Genomic DNA, 22509 nt, shown 5'->3' on the forward strand with positions numbered 1-22509 from the left:
GGTTTGGTGCATAGACTCTGACCTGTTTCACTTCAAGTGTCAGGTATGTTTGAACTTTAGGTGAAACATTAGCTAACACATGTCTGGATTTTTTCCTGCAGGAGGCCTTAGGTCTACAAATATTTTCTGGGATGTGAGTCCTTTACTCAGGTTTTTAATGACTAGATTTTGACAATTTTTGGCTGTGACACTCTTAGTATCTTAAAGCAAGTAGCAAGGCTGGATTCAGTCCGTCATGTGAGGGAGAGAATGTGTCTATCCCCTGGAGCTGGCTGCCCTCCCGGGGGAGGACTTAGACTGTAAGGGACATATTTACTAAAATGAACTGCTATGAAGTAGAGATGTTCCGGTGTCTACTGTGGGGAGATGAAGAGGAGTGGGTGTTAGGTCTCAAACTGGTGCATTTGAGGAAAAAGAATGGATAATAAGCTAGTTGTTTTTCCACTGCCTCCTTTAGGACCGCTTTTAAAATTAAATAGGGAAGATAAAACTGCTGGAAGCTAAACTTGCTCACCTCAAGTGAAAAAGGGAAAGGCAACATCTACATTCGAAATGGACTGAAATCACTAGTTATATTATAAGTGAAACTCTGTTTAGGTTGAGTACCCTCAACTAGTAGGATAGCTTTCCCAACTGCAAAGTTTGGAGAGTTTCAAGAGAAACAATTGTACAGTGAAGCTGATTACACACAGCTGTCAGATCCATTAAGTATACTAGCACATTTAAAAGTTAATGAAAAACTATCTTTTTTCATTTGGCATATATGTTTGGAAAGAAAGGAACTAATTAGTTGGTATAATGGAAGGGATAAGACAACCTATATTTCTGTATTTTGGTTATTACTTGTTACAAATTCACTGAATCTAAAAGGTGCTGCTGGACATTGTCCACCTCCATTCCATCGCTCTGTGTGTGAATGTTTTGGCAGGGTCTCCTGTAAACAGGATGTCTGAGCCCTGTTCGACTGCAGTTGTTGGCATTTTGGAAAGTGTATGGACAAATTCTAGCTGCTTGTATTGTGAGTGTACACATGTGCAACCTTACTCCTTTTCTCCCGAGATGCTATTAATTGTATCTCTTTGAACTTGATCCCAAAGACCAGATACTCTGGATTAAACATAACGTGTAATACTGCCTTTTGTTTTTTGCCATTGCTGTGTTACTTTTCTTGTGATGCTAATCTGTAATTATTTGGAATAGTTTTTGAGAGCTGACTGTGTTTTTCTTGGTAGTGCTATATGAACAATGCATTGATGATGCTTTACTATGCATGTAATTCTGGTTTTGGAAAAGCAAGCATTGTTCTGATGCAGCCTAGACACAGACCCTGGTATATAAACCCCCCTGAAATGGAGGCACGCTTCAGTGGAGAATCTCTAAATGGGATGCTTGAATGGTCCTTTCTGAAGTAAATAAATATTGCCTCTTACTTGGTTTCAAGAAACATGGCACACAGCTGCTTTTTACTCCTTGTTGTAAAATAAGGGGCCATTTGCTGAGTGAAGCAAGCTATTGGCATTATTACTAGCAGCTGCTGAACTCTTACTCTTAAGCTCATAAATGTTAACCATGTTGCAGTTCAGTTAAAGCTTGTCTGCATATCCCAGAGGCAATAGCTGGTATTTCACACTTTCACATGAACTGATGACGTTCCTTGGTGGAGATTCCAAATAGTAGCTTCTTAATTCGGTAGTTACACTGTGGTGGTGGGAAGTTTCTTCAAAACTGCACTTTTAACTACAGCTTCACTAGTACTAGTATAGCTTTATTTAGATGTGTTTCGGTAGGCTCAAAGCTGCTGAGCATGCAGTAGAATGAGTGCCCAGTCAAAGGAAATATGCTGTCTGCTTACTGACCTGTTTGGGTATCTGTGGCAAAGTCAAATCCAAATTTAAACAGGAAAAAATCTGTTCAGTTTATGCAGTGATTCAGTTTAAAGTCAATTTCAAATTGCAGTGGTTTTGCTGCTATATAAGTGTGAAAAGTTTGCAGGAAATGTGTGTTATCTGCATAATAAGCAATTAAATCATGTGTTATGGCCTCTTAACAGGCCCGCCTCTTCAGCCAGTGGTAATGTGTTCTTAAAAACAAGACAAAGCTCCCAAACAAACTAGTCCTTTCCTTCCTTGAAGTCAGATTCTGCTAACACTGCTAAGGTCCCAGAACCTGATTTTGAGCCTGTCAGAATAACTGTAAATATAGCATTAATAAAAGCGTAGATAATGAAGTAAAAGCTGCTGTATTGTTGTAGAAGTTTAATCTTTTGACTTTATTGTGAAGGTCAAGGGGGAGGGACAGTGTTGTTGCTAGTGCATACCATAGAGAGAAGTTATGCATCCAAAATCTGTTTTCTCATACATAAGTTTATGGGAGCATCCAGTGGAACTTTCTCTCTGTAGGGCAGTAGTATATGTTTTACCAGAACTGCAATTTGTGCCTAGAGGCTATACTCCCTACTGAACTAGTCAAAATTGCAGTTACTCTAGGCTTCTGGTATCAGCCTGTGAACACAGTTTAACCTAAGTACAGTGTGACTGTTCCTGTAGAAAGCTGTATACTCTCTGCTGTGTATTTGGATGGTGTTTTAGTTGTGTGTGTACATGCTGTTCCTCTTCAGGCTTCTCTCCTGGCTGCAGAGGAATTTTTGTGTATGAAGAGACGTGCAGCACAGGGACACAGGTATTGCAGACTGATGCTAAACATATCCTGTCCTGTGAGGTGGGAGGTCCCAGCCTGAGCTGGAACCTTTTGGGCTTTACAAGATAGCCTTCATGCAAGGAAGTATGGCTTAGACAGTGGAAGATCATAAGCAGGATTCTGGTTTGATACTTTGAGCAGCCACAAAAAAAAATGTAAGGCTAACACTACTACAACATACAAAAATCTGCAAGTGTTTGATCTCAAAACATTCAGTCATCTTATTTCCAAGAACAGGAGTAAATATCACTCTTCAAGTAGGTAGATTTGAGAATTTGTTTCTGGACTTGCTCCTAAAAAGGCCAAAGAAAGATCAGATAGTACGTGATCTAGTAGGTTTTGGTTAGAAATGAAATAAAAAATTGTGGGGCAAAGTAGAGGGGACTCCACATTGTGAGTGTGATGAAATTATAGTTGCATGACTGATTTTTTGAGGGAAAGGCATAATTGTAAAGAATTTTGGGTTTTCTTAAACTGAAGGACTCTGGGGGAGGGGTCCAAACTAGTAATGCTCATGCCATCACGTTCAGCTGGGGAATAAGGCAGGCCATCCAGGCCAGTGATACATGTTCCTTAGCTGCCTCCCAAGATGAGTATTAGAAGGCTAGCCACCTTAAGGGTGCGTGTGGCTATGGTGAGTCTTCTTGCATCCCTCCTGGGAAACTTGCATGCTTGATGATCTCTTTGAAATGCCTGTACACCAATGCATGCAGCGTGGGGAATGAACAGGAAGGATTAGCAATGTGTGTGGTTGCAGGGCCATGGATGTCATTGCAGTTACAGAGACATGGTGGCATAGCTCACATGACTGGGATGCTGTGATGGATGGCTGTGTACTTTTTAGGAAAGGCAGGCCAGTGAGGAGAGGTGGTGGAGTTGCTCTTTATGTGAGGGAGCAACTGGAATGAACCCTCTGCCTAGGGGTAGATGCAGAACGAGTCAAGAGCTTATGGGTAAAGGTTAAGGGGCAGGCCAGTGTGGGTGACAGTGTTGTGGGTGTTTGCTACATGCCACCTGATCAGGAAGAGGAAGCCAATGAGGCGTTCTACAGACAGCTGGAGGCAGCTCATAACTGCAGGCCCCGGTTCTCATGGGGGACTTCAGCCACCCTGATACTTGCTGGCAAGACAGCACAGCTAGGCACACACAGTCCAGGAGGTTCCCGCAGAGCATTGGTGATAGCTTCTGGATGGAGGTGGTGGAGGAGCCAGCGAGATGAGGTGTGCTGCTGGACCTTGTACTCACAAGCAAAGAAGGACTGTTTGGGAGTGTGAAGGCTGGGGAAAGCCTTGACTGCAGTGGCCATAAGATGGTGGAGTCCAGGATCCTGCATGGAGGAGGCAGGGCGACAAGTAGGTGTGAAACCCTGGGCTTCAAGAGAGCTGACTTTGGCCTCTTCAAGGGCCTACTTGGAGGAGTGCCATGCTTAGGGCCCTAGAAGGTAGGTGGTCCGAGGTGGCTTCTTTTCCTCCAAGATCAAGATAGGTGCATCCCTGTGAGTAAGAAATCAAGCAAAGGGGGCAAGAGACCTGTGTGGATGAGCAAGGAGCTTCTGGCAAAACTCAAACAAGAAGGAAGCTTATGGGATATGGAGAAAAGGGACAGGTCACTTGGGCGGACCACAGTACTGCAGAGAGAGCTGGCAGATGTTACTGCTAACCCACTGTCTGTCATCTTTGAAAGATCATGGAGGACAGGAGATGGGCCTGAGAACTGGAGGAAAGCCAATGTCACTGTAGTCTTCAAAGAGGGCAAGAAGGAGAACCCAGGAAAAAACTGTAGGCCAATCTGTGTCACCTCCATCCCTGGAAAGGTGATAGAACAGCTCATCCTGGAGGTCCTCTTTAAGCATGTGCAGAAGAAGGTTATCGGCAGTAGTCAGCACGGATTCACCAAGGGGAACTCATACCTGGCCAGCTTAGAAGCCTTCTGCGATGTAATGACTGGCTGGGGTAGGCGAGGGGAGAGCAGTGGATGTTTTCTACCTTGACCTCAGCAAGGCTTTTGGCACCGTCTGCCATAACACCCTCCCAGGTAAGCTCAGGCAGCGTGGGTTAGGTGAGTGGACGGTGAGGTGGGCTGAGAACTGGCTGCATGGCAGAGCTCAGAGGGTTGTGAACAGCAGCGCAGAGTCTGGCTGGATTCATCAGTGACCTTCATGAAGGGTCGGAGCGTACCCTGAGCAAGTTTGCTGATGATACAGAACGGGGAGGAGTGGCTGATAACCCCAGAAGGCTGCGCTGTCATTGAGCGAGGCCCGGGCGGGCTGGAGAGTTGGGCAGAGAGGAACCTCATGAAGTTGCACAAGGGCAAGTGTGGGTCCTGCGGCAGGGGAGGAATAACCCCAGGCACCAGCAGAGGCTGGGGTTGACCTGCTAGAAGGCAGCTCTGTGGAGAAGGACATGGGAGTGCTGGTGGCCGGTGAGCTGCCCGTGTGGCCACGAAGGCCGCCGGGATCCTGGGGTGCATCAGGCGGAGCGTGGCCAGCAAGTGGGGGGAGGTTGTCCTGTCCCTTCACTGTGCCCCGGTGAGGCTGCATCTGGAGGGCTGTGCCCAGTGCCGGGCTCCCCAGTTCAAGAGAGACGGGGAACTACTGGAGAGGGTGCAGCAGAGGGCTGCCCAGGGGATTAGGGACTGGGGCATCTCCCTGATGAGGAAAGGCCCAGAGAGCTGGGGCTGTTTAGCCTGGAGAAGAGAAGACTGAGAGGGGACCTTGCCAATGCCTGCAGGTATCTTAAGGGCGAGTGTCAGGAGGATGGGGCCAGGCTCCGTTCAGTGGTGCCCAGCGACAGGACAAGGGGCAACAGGCACAAACAGCAACACAGGCAGTTCTACCTGAATATGAGGAAAAACTTGCTCGCTTTGAGGGTGACTGAGCACTGGAAGAGGCTGCCCAGGGCTGTTGTGGAGTTTTCTTCTCTGGAGACATTCAGAACCCACCTGGATGCCGTTCTGTGCTGCCTGCTATGGGTGAACCTGCTTTAACAGGGGGTTGGACCAGTTGATCTCCAGAGGTCCCTTCCAGCCCTGACCATTTTGTGGTTCTGTGAACTGAGCAGTAGTTGGGAGCTGAGGCATCCTGGAGTCCCTTCCATTCTGAAGTACAGGATTCTCAACAGTTTTAAAGGATGTTTTATATGAACAGGTTTGAACATACACTTGGCTTTAGTTACTTGGGAAAGAATGTTTCTCAGTAGGTTTGTATGGATGCTGTGGCCCAGCAGTTTTTAGTCCTTCGTAGTTCTAAGTGAAGGTAGTTAGGACCTGAATTTTATTTGGGGGGAAAAAAAAAAAGTCTTAAAGTTATCTGATAGATCAGAATGATGAAAAAAGATGCCAGCCTGTTTTTTTATCTGCAAAGTAGCAGACTGTATCTTGAATATTTTTAAATTCTATGCATTAGGTCAGTGATAGGGGACTTTGTCTCAGAGCCATGAGAGAGCCTTGCACACCTCTTTGTGATTTATCCCATTAATAATGTGAAGAAATAATGGCTATAAGCCATTTGCTTTGAGATAATAGTTTCCTACTAAAGCATAAATTCCATGTGTCCGAACAGAGAAGGTGATTTCCCCTGTAAGAAATGTGGTTATTGATGCCTTTACTGCTTCAGGGCTGGATGATCTCCAGAGGTCCCTTTGAACCCTGACCATTCTGTGACCTGAATTTTATTTCTGTTGGGAATTCTGATCCAGAAATACCATACTGTGGCTGCACTCAGAGTTAAAACTTAAGTTTTTTTCCGACTGTGTGCATATTTTTGGGTTTTGTTGTCAACTGGATGCTGATGAAAAGTATGACTGGATGAAAGTTGTCTGATACGTACTGAGAAATGTTGGGTAATGCTTTAGTCTTAAGGCTGATCTCAGAGATTGATCTCAGGAGTAGAAAATGAGATGGACAAAGAAACAAATCCTTCTGAGTAAGAAGCTTTCTTTTTCTTTTTTTTTCTTTTTTTTTTTGTTGATAGTTCTGTAACCCTACTGAAAAGTCTGAAGGTATGACTTAAATGTCGTTCCAAGTCTCTGAGCAAAGACATAAATTGGTCTTAAACATGAAGTCCTGTATTCAAGGATTTGACTTTGGATTTGTAGATGATTACAAGAAAGCAATAGCAAAAATAGCTAGCAGAACTTAAACGTAATATGTGGTGTATGCTGTTAAGCCCTTCTTTGTAACTGTAAAGTTTGAAACCCAAATAGGCTAACAAGCTGCCAAAGTGCCTGCCTATCCAGGTGGTGAAGTACATCACCAGTACAGTCTTTCATATTGTCTGATTTACAAGTAGGAAGAGACACTCAGGTTTATTAGGGAGTAACTTGTGTGTTACTAGGTAAGTTTATGCAGGAAGAAGGAAAATGGTGATGAACGGAAATACTAAAATGTGCAAAAGAAGGATCGTCAGAAGTATTAATCACTTTTTTCCTTTTTATTTCTTGTAGACTTTCAAGTGCTGACCTTCTCGGTCTATTAAGTTATTATAAACTTTTGCTGCTCTGCGAACATAAAAGATGTCTCGCAGCCCTGATGCTAAGGAAGACCCTGTGGAATGCCCCCTTTGCATGGAGCCTCTGGAAATTGATGACATCAACTTCTTTCCTTGCACCTGTGGCTACCAAATCTGTCGTTTCTGTTGGCATCGTATCCGCACTGATGAGAATGGACTTTGTCCTGCTTGCAGAAAGGTAAATATCCCGGAACAGCAGCTTGTCTTGCGCATATCATAAGGCTCTTGCATTTTGTTGGTACCAAAGACATCCTTTTCCTTCAGGGAAAGATTCCTCTAGTCATGGCCTAGATCAAGGGTGAGGTGTTGGATCTTTCAGATTTTATCTGCATATGTATCAAAGCTGTTGTGCAACGGCTAGTCTTGGCTTGTTAAATTCAGAACTGGATTAATAGGGGAAGCCGTGGGTCAGAACCAAGGCATACTGATGCTGGGAGAACTGCTAAAAAAAAAAATAATAATCCTTTGAGTGTGGGTGCTTGTGCATTGACAAAACCTTTTCAGGAAGGACAGCGAGAATTCCAGCATCAGGTGTTTGCTGAGGGCCATGGTTCAGCTAAACTAGCAGAGCTGTCTGAGGCAAGCTTATAGAGTACTTGCTTGTTTTGGTTGTGGCACTGGAACTTTTAATCCTTGTTTTTCTGGACACTAAACATTTGGAAAATATATCCAGTGGTGTTAAATTTTTAATCATTTAAAAATCTGGACTAAGTCTATTTGTCTAGTATTCTGATCTTGTTGCCAAATGCTTAAGATAGTACTCTGAGAGTCACACTTAATTTCCCCTCTCTTAATTGATGTCTACCTGATACTTTGGTTGGCCACAACTATAAACTTCAGCTTCACTAAGTTGCCTGCTTTTTCCTTTGAATTATTTTCCTCCTACTTTCACTGTTTTGCTTAACGTCATTATTTCCTTATCTTCAGTGTTCAATAAAATTCTTTCTCAGAATCTTCTTCTCTTAAATGACTTCCCTTGATTGTAACTTTCTTGCCTGGCCTTCCTCTTTTTGTAATCACAGCTACTTACGTCCCCTCTTTCTCCTGCTATTTAAATTATGATCCTATCTTCAGTTTATGCCTTTGTTGGCTTCCTGTTTTGTATTACAGCTCCCTTTTCAGACCCCAGGTAATCTTGGTCTCACTATCTTTATTCACTGCCACAGTATTCTATAAGCACTTCCAGTCATTTTCTTGCTGCTCTTTCGGGCTTTGGCTACACTGGAGCTATTACTGCTAACCTGTGTTTGGATGCCTCTGCAAGCCTGAAGGCTATCCCACAGCAACATGTGTTTGTTAACAAATTGTGCAAATTTGCTGCAATATTTGAGCTGTATGTTCTACAAGGAAGATCCACCTGTCATCAGCCAAATCTGTCTTCACATGCGATACCTGCTGTAGATGACACGCTGTACAGTAATTTCTATAGCGCAAGCAAATTTCTACTCATCTGGTACAACATGAGATTTCTGGAATTTCCTTGTCGAAGTTGCTTCATTTACTTGGATTTATTACACTGCTTTTTGCCAACAACAATTTGATTTATCTCTGCCTGTTCGTTATTGGAAGTTTGTGGAATATATCTGAGAAATCACAGAAGCAGCATGCTGTTCACTGCCTCTGGGTATCAGAATTCTCTGAAATACAGATACTGCTACAGCTGAACTTCTTGATGTGGAATAATCTGGCATATGATTGGATGTGCAAATATTTTGCTGAATTGGATACAATTTGCTCAGAAAAACAGCTTCAGGAGGAAAGCTGTAATGGGTGCTGTAATCAGAATGAAGCACACTGACTGTTCCAGGAGAGGAAGGAGACCTCTTCTTTCGTAAAGGACAAGGATTATGTTCTTGATACTTTTTTCATTCATGGACTGCAAGATGTTCTTGAGTAGCTGCAGCTATAACACTAGACTGTAGAAGATTTTCGTGACGTAGGCTGAGGAGTACATGCCTTTCATGGCATAGACGAAGATATTGTGGCACAGGGACCCCATTACATCTTGGGAATAAATAATTTTGAGCTGCACAGTTGATGGCAATGTCAAATAAGTCTGAATAAGTCACCTTTGGAAGTGTGCTGGACCTTCTGAACCAGGTATATGTGTGTGTGTGTGTGTGCAGTGTATCTAAATAGTTCCTATCTGTGTGATCTGGGGCAAAGTTCCAAGTAGTTTTTGAAATCCTATCTACTATGGTGCATATTGATTGTGACCAATTAAAATGCTGAGGCACAGAAAATGGTAAAGCAACAAAATTTTTGCAAGAAAATTGATAGTGGGTACTATGCTTTGAACAGGTATATCATGTTTATGATGTGTATACTAGTACAGGATACTTACTGTGAAATGGACTGTGAATAAACATGTATTAAAGCAAGGCTGAGTATGTTACTCACAATTGCATAATAGAAAACTACTATTTGTGCTGATGATACTGAATGCAATGCGAGTGCTCCAGTAGTTTGATCGCTAGTTTGTGGAGAGGAGCAATGAAGTTCCCTATCCAGGGATTTCAGTTGAAAGGTTTGGGGGAGACTTTAAAGTCTCTGATAAAACAGTTTGGCTATACACCATAGTGGTGCCTGTGCCATTAGTTTGCTAGATCTTAACTGTGCATTGCATATATATCATTATTTTCCTAAGCTTCTGTAATTCACTTCTAACTGAAAAGATGGTAGCTGACAGTTTTTTTTCTACCAAGGAGAAAATACTGCTACATGCTTGAGCTCCTATGTAGCTTAACATTGGCATGTGCAGAATATATTCATGTGGTTGCAGTCAATTGAATTAGTGTCTTAAGCTTCCTCCTGTTAGTAATAGTAGTAGACAAATGTTTCCTTTGTCTTGATTTGTGAAAGTAAGGTACTAATATGAACTTGACTTGAATGCTGGTTGGAAACTAGTACTTGTTAGTCTTAACACATTAAAAGCTTTCTTAACTTTGTCTGAGTCTATTTCAGAAGACTCAGAAATTTTTTCTGTTTAATTTAACTACAAAAAGTACTTAAATAGAACTGACCTGCTCTGAGTTCCTGATGCCCTTCAGAATTGTAGGTGTAGTCGATTGTAAGATGCTAAGCAAGCCTTCCTGTTATCTCCAGTCAATTGATTTCTTAACTGTGAGTGAAATAGCTGCTAACTAGTCAAATTAGATTGAAAATATGCTGTCCTCAAAAGAGACTTCTGTAGCCAAAAGCTGGTTTACAGCTCAGGAGACTTGCTGGTTCTCACTGTAAAGCCAGTGATTTTTATTTTTGCAGTGATTCTTCTTTTTTCTATTTTTTTTAAAAATTCAGCAGCCTCAGTGCTGTTTGTCATATGAATAAGTACAGTTTCAGTTATGTCTGTTGCTTTAAAGAGCACAGCACTCTCGGACCTTAGTGTTAGTTGTTGCAGCTTCTACATCCAGCCATAAAAAAGCCTAGCTCCTTCACATTTCCTGAGTGCTTTGCCCTTCCACCAAATAACATAACTTGATGCACAGCTGTTCCTGTGGTGTGGCTTTGCTTTGTTCTCTGGTTCCTTGATTTGGTGAGCTTTATTTCTCCTAGTGCCTTGTGTTAGAGGTGGAGAGAAATAGTAAACTGCTACATATATGACCAAGAAACTAACATGTTTTAAGCATGTTCTTGTCCATGTTTTTCCAACTCCTGCTTCTGTGTAAGAGGAATACCTGGTCTTATTGCACAGTCTGTACATGCCAGCTGTTTCCTCGTGCTTTTACTTCCACAACTGATGGAAACCACAGGTTTGATGCAACAATTGATATTTAGAAATATATAGGAATTTACTATTTTTTAATCTTCATATAAATAGTATGGTGTATATTATGCATAAACCTTACTAACTTTCTCTGTATTTCTCATTTCAGAACCTATTCGGTAGCAAGGCAACAACTGGAAAATGTTGGTACATCTGTTGTGTGGAAGGAATGTGACCCATCTGGGAATGACAAAAGCAAAGTGGTTGATAAATCCCAGCTCAGCTTTCAACAATTGGGAAAATGTGGGGGAAAAAATCTGAAAGAAAACAAAACTTAAATGGCAAGACAAACTTAGTCAGGAAGACTGAGCGTTCATCAAGGGCCATCTCTGGTTAAAGAAACGAGACTACAGAAGAGACATTTGAACTTTTGATGAAGTTCTAGTAGGACTACCAGCAACTTACAGTTAGTGTAAATGAAATCTGGTCATTTTCCATTGTGGGCACATCTTGTTCAGGTGGCTTCCATGGTTTTTGCTGAAGAGGATTTGTATAACTTGAGGGTGTCAGCTAAATTTAGTTAGTCCATCAGTGATGTTGACATCTCTTAATGTTTTGTATCTGAAAAATGCATAAATGCTGATAACAATTGATGTAGCTACTTTGATTGGATCTCAAATACTCTTCTGAAGGAATCAGTGATAGGAGGTTAAACAAGTATCTTATGCTTCTTGCGGTTAAAAAAACCCACATGTTTTGTATTACAGCTCCCTTTTCAGACCCCAAGTAATCTTGGTCTCACTATCTTTATTCACTGCCACAGTATTCTTCTGACTTCTGACCATGTTTACATGGTCATGTAAGTAGCATTGACACTTCAGCTTTTGCAAGACCTGAGAGCCTGTGGTACCTGTGGTTGCCCTCCTTCCCCTGTTTTGTAGGGTTGGGCAGAGTAGACAACAGATAAAATTGTGCTGTGAGACCAGCAGTCAATCCACCTTGCCTGGCTTTGAGCCATGTCTCACAAGCCTTTCCTGCATGTGTCCTGTTTGTAGTTGAACTATCATCTGAGTTCAGGTGCTTCAACACTATGGGAAGCAATCACCCGGAAGACAAAATCACTTACTGCTATTTGTAGGCTGACTTTATGCCCTTACCTAAAAGCAACAGGATTTCTACTGCTGGTTTTTAAAAATTAGCTTCTGAAATGTTGGTGCTGTGCTTACTTGCCTTCTTCCCTCCTTAAATGCACAAATGTCTTTTCTCTGTCATTGTGCAACAAGTTATATATAGATAGGAAAATCTTCTATCGCTTCTTAGGATTGGGTTTCTGATTTGTTCTTGAGATTCAAGAGGTGCACGCAGATTCACTTACCGGTCCTGCAAGTCAGGATGTCAAACTATTCCAATTCCTTAGAAGTATTAAACATGTCATGTGTGATAAACATATATATGAAACACTTCATAGATAAATACAACTCTGCAGTATCTAGTGAGAAAACTTTTGATGATTCTGTTACTCAGATGTGCTGTTATCCATGGTGGCAAATCAACTGCTGCTGCTTTGTAATGATTGAAATCTTTATTCAGGCAGTCTCGTACTTTCTGTCGAGATGAAGACATTCCTCCCTCTTCCCTGATTCTGAAGTTGCTGTTTAGTTGTATGCCTCCAAGCAGTTCTTGTGCTCTCCTGTACAAATACAAACTATTAGTTTTACTATGGGCAAATACATTTTCTGCTCAGGGTTACGCTTGAGCTACCCAGGATGTTTCCTGACTAATGTTCAGGATCTCCAGTAGCAAATAGCTGTATAGAGAAGGAACATACTGTCTGACTCTCTTCCCATTTGAGAATGTGCTCTGAATGTGGCTATACTTGGCAAGAAGCAAACTGATGAACTTTGGCTCTGTTTGCTGTAGTTCCTTCAGGAACCCTGCTGAAAACCATGAATTAATTTCGTGCACAGTACCAGAGAGCAGCATGCTTGCAAGGCTTACCTTGCATAGTATGGGATGTGGAGAAGGAATTAATCTGTGAAAGGGTAGCTTGTGGGTATGATACCACATCACTTGATGTAGGGTGAGCCATTTTATGTTTGGAACTCTATCTATCTGACACTGATGTACTTGTTTCCTTCCCATTGGGAATTGAACTCTGCTTGATTGTGATAAGTGAATTAACTGTCTTTGCAGGGCAGCCTTTCTCTTGCCTAAAACAAAACAATATCTGTTCTTTATTCTACTTGTTTGACTAACACAGACTTCAAGAAGCCCTTTAAAGAAGTGAAATGCCTTGCAGAATTATTCTGTGTCTCTGAAGTCCTCATGTGTACATGTGTTAACACTCAAGATAATAATTGGCTATGGCTAATCTCAAATGACCTTACTAACAAGTCATTGCTGTTCATCAAGTACACTCTGAAATCTGTACACGATATTCAGCGTTACTTGTGAATAACGTAGCTTTTGTAAGAAATGATATGGTTTTGATTGTTCCTCAAGGGTAACATAAGTCCTTACTGTGTCTTCATGTTAAGGTCTTAATTGTGTACCTTTGGCTGCTACTGAAGTATCTTAAAAATTTAAATTCCTTTGTGATAGTGAAAATGTGTTCCAGAGGGCTTGGTGTTTGACCATGAGATGCCATCTGCTGAAGCAGACTGCAGCATATTTTCAGAAGATGTCTCAACATAGCGCAATGATGCTGAACTTTAAACTCTTTAAACTGTAAAAATTGATCTTGTTTTGTTTGGGGATGTGCTCGGAAGACTATCAAGTCTGCTTGGTGGCTTTTTCAGTAGCATCCTGCAAGTGTGAGGAATATATGCTTTTAATCTAAACCTTATTTTCATATGCTGCTGTAGATTTTTCTTAGGTCCTTTAGTATGACAACTAGCTTTGAACTTCACCATTAACAGAGGACAGTCAGGAAAAAGTTAAATTCATTTTTGTTGGGCTTGTACACTGAAACCTTTAGTTATGCTAGTAGAAGCAAAGAACTGAGTTCAACATATTGATGAGCTTAACTTACCTTAATTCTTTACCTTAATGCACGTCTCCTGTACTTTTCTCATTTTTTACTTCATCTCAGTGTTTAGAAACACTTATTTTTTGAGTTACTTTTTTTTTTATATACTTCTGTGCCTGGCATTGCTTTGTATATAAAGTGTGAAATCTTAACTTCTCAGTCTGAGAAATGGAACAGGTAAGGAATGTGGAACTGTTTTGAGGGCTGATCTGGGGCGGAGGATAGTGCACTATAGTCTACAACACCAGACTAAAGTAGTGCCTTTATAGCAATGCTCTGCATGAATAGAGCAATCTTTCTAGGTAACTGTGAGGACATTTGTACTTGTGCTAGATACTCTTGAGATTAAAACCTACAGTGTTATGTCTGTGTTTGAGGAGTTATCTGTAGATGATAATCTTGAGGTTTACAATGGACCTTTGTCCAGGGAGGGCTAAGCCAAAGTTGCAAACTGGTACACAGGCATGGCAAGATTATTACTAAACCAGTATGTAGTAACTATTAGGATCTGTCTCTTGACTAGGAGAAGTTAACCATGTAAAGACTGAGCCATGTAATGGTATTACTGTCTTGAACTTGGTGAGTCGCTGATACAGATTTGGGTACTTAAGGGTATTAACAAAGTACAATAAAAACACAAATGTGGTATCAGACAACTAAATATAAAGTGAATATGCAGGGCATGCTTTCACCCTGCTTACTATGCTATGTTAGTGAAATCTTAACAGGATGTGCTGGTTGTCATGTTGCAGCTGCTTATAGTGTTACCAGACTGACTAGGCAGCTGGATTAGAATGTGGCTATTGCCCAGATGAGTCTTATGTCTATAAATAGGAGAATTCCATGAAAATAGGCAAGATGTTTACCTTTCCCAGAGGATGGAATATGCTACCCCTATAATGTGGCTGGCCATGACAATCAGAACAGTATAAAAGAAGAAATTTGTGTGTTAAAGCATCAGGATTAATGATCTTCAAATGTGTTGTTTCTTAGATGGGTTGTTTTTAATGGTGTTTGTTATATTCAGCCATATCCAGAAGATCCAGCAGTGTACAAACCACTCTCCCAGGAAGAGCTGCAAAGGATAAAAAATGAAAAGAAACAGAAACAAAATGAGAGGAAACAGAAGATATCAGAGAATCGCAAACACTTGGCCAGTGTACGGGTTGTACAGAAGAACCTTGTCTTCGTCGTAGGGCTATCTCAGCGCCTAGCAGATCCAGAGGTGAGTGGTTCACACTTGAACATCTTGTTTTTCACTTGCTGTCAAAGAACCTCTGGAATACCCTTGGGCCCACCCTCGTTTGTTTTCTTGGTGGGTACAAAATGAAGCAGCAATGAAAAGGTTCACTGCTGCTGAGGCCCACTCTTCTTAAGGGAACTTACTCAGCTTCTCCTTCAAAATAAGTGTTTGTCTTTGCTTTTGGCAGTACCAATGCTCTATTTTTTAAAATTATTATTTATTTTAAAATTGCTTGTTAAGGTAAAAGTAAGCCTAAGGTCTTCTCAGGTACTCGTTTACCTAGGCTGTATCTGCTGGCACTATACAGCTATGTCATGTACCACCAATTCTAAATTATGAGCTTGGCTGGATTGTAAAAAACAAATACTATGTGCAGCACAAACCTGGAGGTATGGAAGAAAAATACAAACACTTGAAGTGTAACTAGGAAGGAGCATAAGGTTGTTGTTAGTTGAAGGGGAAAAAAAAAATCAGTAAGAGAAAGACCCAGGAAAGAGTAGGCTTGCTACTCTGCATCTTCAAAAAGCTTTTCATTTGAGAAGGCTGTTTTAAGATGTTTTATTTACCTCCATCATCAGGCAGCTGCAGGTGGCTAATAGAATTTGTGCTAATGAGTAAAAATACCTTGAATTAGAGTATGGAGGGAATGTACTACATGATAAGAGAGATGTCTTTGAAACTACTGTACCAAGTTAAATTTGCCTGATTGGACTAAATTGTCTGGAGAAATCTCAAACAGAAGTGGCTGTTTGAGGGTTCACAGAGGTTGTGCTGCATTTTGGTAGACTGGGAAAGAACAAAATGTAAAAAGCTGTTTTAAGTGGAGGGGAAAAAAGGAGGGATGTGAAAGGAAGAGAAAAATCAAAGTTAAACTGAACTGGTGTGTAACAGTTCACTTTCTAAAAGAATATCGCAGCAAGTATTTGCAAGCAATTGTCAACACTGGCTTGGTGCTGTTTATTACTGAAAAATACATTCAGTTTCTTTGACCAGATAGAGGATTTGTGAGTAAGATAAATAATAGTATATGTAGTTGATTATTTTTTCTTTAACTTGAGATAACTCAACAGTGAATACTTGAAGTAATTAAAGTGGGTTTATTGGTATAGTAAGGTGGGGGTGGGGGCGGCAGCAGTTGTACTAGGTTTGGTGGTAGCAGTATTCTCACAGACATAGTGGAAGATAATGTGTACTTATTAAATATCGTGTATAGCACCTAGTTTACTTGATTTCCAAGAAATCTAACCTGAAAGAGAGGGATGGGCTAAAAAAATATATCTATTCAATTTAAGTAGGCCAAAATTCCTGCACAAATAAACATTTGGAAGGGGAGACTGGCTGCTGTTTGCTGTTTCTAAAATAGATCTGTGGATCATAATGGTGTACAGGTGGATCAACTTCTCTTGACAAGCTCTTGTGAAAACTTGTGAAGACTGTGCTGCCATATCTTGATAGGAGCATAATCTGCAAGACACTTGAAAGAACTCTTCCTCAGGATTGTCATTCTCCCATGGAATGATGCCTGAGGGTGGATGTAGGATCTTTAAAGAGGGTATAGATCAAGTGAAGAGCAGTCAAGAGTGACTGGTTGTCTATACATGTGCCCTGTAGTTCTAAAAGACACGTTCCAAATGTGATCAGTGCTGTTAGATCTTGATGCTCCCTTGAGAAGGGAGAGGAGGTGGTTACATAAATTCTTTCAGTACAGTTTGCCTGTGCTATCCAGTGTTAATATGAAGATGGAGATGGGGAAACAAATCTTCCTTTTTAACCTCTTAGATTATTATCTGGAACTAGAAATAACCTTGGCTTATCTACCTTCAGTCTGAGTAGTCAGTACTTCTGGACCTCCTTCCATCATGGGGATAGAAAAAGAAAAGCTTTTGGTGCCAAATGTGTGGCATACATCACCAGTTACATTGGCACACAGGTTGCTTAATATACTAGAGATATACCTGCTTTGCACAGGATCCCTTAATGTTGTGTTATTACTAACTGATGCAGGAAAGGGCAAGACTGGACTATTTGAGTTTTTTTCTTCTGGGATGTGATACTCATTCATTTCAGCATGGTGTTGATTCTGAAATGACTTTATTTACCTCTGGGAAGTGTCATATATTGTCTTCCTGTACTTAGTCAGGTCTCCTGAAAACTTGAGGCATCTTGAGCTAATGTGTTTACTTTATCTTTTTTTGATGGGACTAGTGAGTCAGGATTCAGTGTTTTGTTCCTAGCCACTAAACTTGCATTCAGCTATATTAAGGTGGTTATTTATTTTAAAACTGGGGTGAATGTATTCTTTTCCCCCTCAAACGATGAAACAGATACATACAGAAATATTTCACATTGTATGGGATGTGTCTTGCCAGGGTAGGATTTGAGTAATCAGAGTACCAAAAGAAATTTAAAAAATACAACATAAAATGTGGACTATCCCTCATTTAAGTTCTTTACTGCAGTGGTAATGTACTCTGTATGGCAAATAACCATGTTTCACATTGGAAAACAAATCTCAATCTATATGCTCTCTTCCTCTTTGTAGAAGAGGCCTGGTTTTTATTAGCTAAAGCTTTTAGTTGCACAGTTAAACAGAAAAATAAATGCAGCTCTGTGTGAGTTACCTTTTCAGTATACCACTTTAACTTTCTTTGCTTGTAGGTTTTGAAACGACCAGAATATTTTGGGAAGTTTGGTAAAATACATAAAGTTGTCATTAATAACAGCACATCATATGCAGGCTCACAGGTAAGTCAGAGGCCCTTGTAATTCTTTTTTTTTTTTTAATTCCTGTAGAGAAGATACATGTGTGCAGAGTGAACGTGGAGCTCCCTATTTTTGATTAAGCAATAGCGTAAAGAAGTAAAAAGAAAAAAACCCCACAATATCACAACAGTCAAATTACTGTTAAGTTACTGAGGCATTGTCCAGCCACTCCCATAGCTGGATGAAAGATGCAATGTAGAAAGATGAAAAACTGGGAGACAGGATGAGAACCTTTAAAGCAGCAGCAATGTGGCATTTATTCACTAATCTGCATTTCAGGGATAAAATACCTTTAAGTATTTGTAGAATTTCCAAGCAACATTTTGATGCATTAGTTTTCCTCATTCTTTATGCATCACATGTAAGTTCTTATGAATCGAACTATTTTTGTCAGTTTTCCTAAAAATGTCTAGCTGTGAATATACCAGTTTAGGAAGTAAGATGCTGAAAAAGCAACTTAATGTTCAGATCTGTTTGGGGGGAGACAAAACTAAATAAAATATGGTATGTTTTCTTTCTAGGGTCCAAGTGCCAGTGCATATGTAACTTACATTCGGTCAGAAGATGCTCTCAGAGCCATACAGTGTGTCAATAATGTGGTAGTAGACGGCAGAACACTTAAGGTGGTAATATTTTTATACTCCTAAGTATATATGTGCTAGGACACTAACATCAGTGCATAGTATAAAATTTTATTTGTATTGATATGGATGTGGTGATGAACAAAAATGTCCAGTTGATTAGGTGTTGGGGTTTGACCTATTTTCCTAACATTAATCGCAACATAGAAGTTCTGTGAGCTTCTAGCAGGCAATTTTTTAGGAGGTTAGCAGGTAATGTCTTAAATTTTAGACACTAAAAGAGATGCACCACCTCCCCTTTCCCACAGTGGCTTTTTTGCTGTATAGCCTAATAGCACAGTGTGAAAAACTGATTATTTGCTTTATTTACAGAGCATTTCTGTAGTCCAAACACCACACCTCTCAAAAGCTTCCTGGGAAATGCAACTTTTTTTTCCCTTTAACTGTGTAAACAGGTATTCAGGCTTATTTGGCCAAATTGATGGCTGTAGAAAATAATCTGGTCAATATTAATTTCCTGACCCTGCTACAAAACATTAACCAGTTTCATGTAATACGAACCTATACCTATGTATTTGGCTGCTTATGATTATGAATGCAAATATTTACTGAGGCTGTTACTTTGGCTTTTATTTAGATAGAATGAAAATAGAAATACATCCTAATTATCTAATCCTCAAGTATATAGATTTCTTACCAATGGACTTCCTAGTCCATCTGCATCAAAAAATGCATTATGATGGAATTCCAAATCGTGGGAAGGAATCTTTTTGCAAATGTAGCTTTTTTTTTCTTACACTGTAAAAGGCATTCTTAACCTCCAGTACTTAAGTAATGTTTTTTTTTTTCTTTAGGCATCATTAGGTACAACAAAATATTGCAGTTATTTTCTAAAAAATATGCAGTGTCCAAAACCAGACTGCATGTATCTACATGAGCTGGGAGATGAAGCAGCCAGTTTCACAAAAGAGGAAATGCAGGTAAGTGTGATGAATGGGAAACACATGAAATTTGGCGTGCATGTATTTTCTTGTATGCAAGTTAATCTAATGTGTATATAATTTAGCTTTTTGCTGAATGTTATGGCAGAGATAAATTTTGAAATCAAAAAGATGATTAATCAGTTGGATACTGGAAGTGAACAGTTAGTTAAATTTTTTCATTTCATGCTGCTTTTAAAGACTGAAAGCCCACTGGGTGTTAGTAAGTCAAGACGAAGGAGAGAGGCTCTTATCCAAGAATTCAAATAACCTTGAGTTAACTAACTTGCCTTTTGTTTGCGCCAATGCAAGGTAGCATGTTATTTTAAATCTCTGTGAAAGAAGTTAGTGCAGATCTAGGTTTTCCTGTAAGTTTTGTGTGTGTGGCCAGTTACCATGGCTTAACTACTATACTGTGATTTGACTCTGCTATCTGAATTCTGATACCCCTTTTAGCCTGTGAAGGGTATGGAAACTGAAAATAAAACATCAAGGGTAGCTGTAATAGAGCATTAATACTGATGTGGGGATTTTTTTACAATCTCAATATCAGAATGCTTATTAGTTAGGGTAGGGAGGCCAGTAAGTGGATAATGTTACTTTTTTAAAGGTGGTGCATTCTGAGGTTTTTTGGGTCTGTGTCGGTCCTTCTGCATGAGGTATGGTAAAGCTCTGAGCTGTAACAGCCAGTTCACAGATCAATAGAGCCTTAGTATTGTTCAGGCTACTATTCCCTCTCTGGTGAAGCTTTTTTGCCACTCTTTTGCCTGTTTGCTAAGTTCTGTGGGGTTCTTTTGGAGTTCCTCATTATCAGCATGGCAGTTTACTACCCAAAGAGCTTGGTATTGTCAGCAAAGAACTTGCTCTTTGCTCCTTTTTCATGCATGCCAGTGGTGTTGCATAAAACTGATGCCAGTTAGCAGTCCTCATCGCTTGCTTCTTCACCCTAAAAGAGTGACCAGTAAGTCTTACTTTTGCCTTTCTATGCTTGAACCAGTTTCAGTCCACACTGGAACCTTTCCTCTATCCCAGGGCAGCTTTGTAAATAACTTCCAGTGGCTTTTTCTGAACACTTCTTGGATCCTCTTTATGGTAGTGCCAGTAAGCATAAATAAATGTTAGTAATAAACAAAAAAATAAACCATCATGTTAGTAAAATAGAATTCTCTCCCCTTTATAGAATATGTTCAGATTCATTCCCAGCAGACTGTGTGTGTCCATGAACTTTTTTTTTAAGATAGACTTTATAATCTTAGGCGGGATGGAGGTTGAATTTATGAGTCTGTAGTTCACAGGATCTTTTCTACAGCTCTTTCTGTAGAAGACAATGTTAATCTGAGTCCTCTAGCCTAACTGCCAGTTAAAATTAATGAGCTACATACCTTGGCCAGGAATTCGATTTCACATGTGATTTCCTCCAGAAGTCTTGAGTGGATTATACGTGATCTTGGTGATTTAAATGAATCTTTCCGTATTTTTCCTTGTTACATTCCTTAAACTTTCTTCTTTATTTGATACTGCTTTCTTTGAAATCATTGGAAACATGGCTATTGAAAAGTACATGGTGTGTTCAGTGCACCAGCTTTCTGGAGTTTGGATTAATGCCTGTGAATTTACAGGTCCATTCAATGAGATTGAATGTTCACTGTCACAGACTTAGATACTCTGCTTTTAAAAAAAAATTGTCCATGGATGAACTTGTATTGTAGGTTCAGTAATCAATAGAGTTAAGCATTGTGATAAACTGAAAAGAACTGGTAGAACTCCAGGAAGTCTCTGAAAGTGAAGGTGGGAATTTAAGGTAGGTAGGTTGCGGTTATTAAGTTTGGCCCCTGGGTTGCTTATTATAAATTAAGCATGATTACTTCATGCTCCTATATAGGATTTCAGTCTTGTTACTTACAATTAAGTGACAGGTAAGTGAGCTTAGGACTGGCCTGATATTTCCTGGCCATGATATTTGGTCTTTTGCCACTGAAGTCTTAAGCAAGATGAGATAACCAGGGATATTTCTTCCTACTTACCCGCTTAATGTTTGAAGTGCAGATCTGTGCATCTGAGCTATTTGCTTATAGTCTATTCATAGCGGATGGCGAAAGAAGCATTTCCAGGGTGCAGTATATCTGAAAGTCTGCATTTAGGCAAGCCATGCTCTAGAACCACATTTTTTTCTGCTGTACACAGTAGCTTGAGTGTAGACACTGACAGAGTTGGGTAAGATGATGCATACACCAGATGTTTGTGTCCTTGAGGGTTGTGTAGGTTGACTACATAGGCAAAGACATGTTCAGAATCAACCAGTAATGGAGAATTGGAATATTAAGTAGCAAAAAAATTAGTTTGTCTGACTGAGTATTCAGATGGGGTACTCAGTTGTCCTTCTAAAGGAGTCCATAGGGGAATTTAGGTTCTCAGCAGTTTTTTTTAAGTTTTGTCAAATATTCCTCCTCTTTTTTTTTTTAAAAAAAAAAAGGGCAAGTAATAGTTTTCTTCTAGGTTGTAATGTTTTTCTAGGTGGATGTCCACATTGCCTGTGCATCAATTGAATTTCTGTTACAAAAAAACATTTCTAAAGGGAATGAATTGATGTACAAATGCTAATTTTTAGGTGTACAAGTAGTGTGAGAGGTTTTAAATCAGTACGGTAGATGCAATAGATGGTAACATATGTGTTCCAGACTTCAGATTCAGAAGGCCTGACCATAAGTCTTGGCATTTAATTTCTTTTGCTAGAGGGCCTCTCTTAGTATCTGGAAACTGTAGATAAAAGCTGTTAATGACTTCAAATTCACTGTTCTAGTTTGCAACTTGATTCAACTCATTAGAATACTTAATTTGCAAATAGTAACTCTTAAGATGGAGTGCTATAGCAACCTACAATAGATGTGAAAGGTTTATCTTGAATTTTTCAGATGTTACTTTAAATGTTGGGGAGTGTGGATCTTGTTGGTTTTAAATATTTAGCCACAGAATGTTAAGCTAGACTTTAAAATACTTTCTTCGC

The 22509-nt window shown here is 40.1% G+C and overlaps 1 protein-coding gene across 8 annotated transcripts in view; it reads left to right on the forward strand.

The window, feature by feature from the left end:
* CNOT4 (CCR4-NOT transcription complex subunit 4) overlaps window positions 1-22509 on the forward strand; it is an 82769-nt gene that overhangs the window by 31215 nt on the left and 29045 nt on the right. For all 8 annotated transcript variants that reach the window (XM_037388811.1, XM_037388817.1, XM_037388815.1 and 5 more), the window contains exons 2-6: window positions 7140-7382; window positions 14966-15163; window positions 17840-17926; window positions 18466-18567; window positions 19380-19505. In XM_037388811.1, the coding sequence (XP_037244708.1) occupies window positions 7209-7382; window positions 14966-15163; window positions 17840-17926; window positions 18466-18567; window positions 19380-19505 (687 nt within the window). In that variant the 5' untranslated portion in view covers window positions 7140-7208. The remainder of the gene's footprint in view (window positions 1-7139; window positions 7383-14965; window positions 15164-17839; window positions 17927-18465; window positions 18568-19379; window positions 19506-22509) is intronic.

This window comes from Falco rusticolus, chromosome 5, assembly GCF_015220075.1.
Source record: "Falco rusticolus isolate bFalRus1 chromosome 5, bFalRus1.pri, whole genome shotgun sequence".
NCBI classification, from domain to species: Eukaryota; Metazoa; Chordata; class Aves; order Falconiformes; family Falconidae; genus Falco; species Falco rusticolus.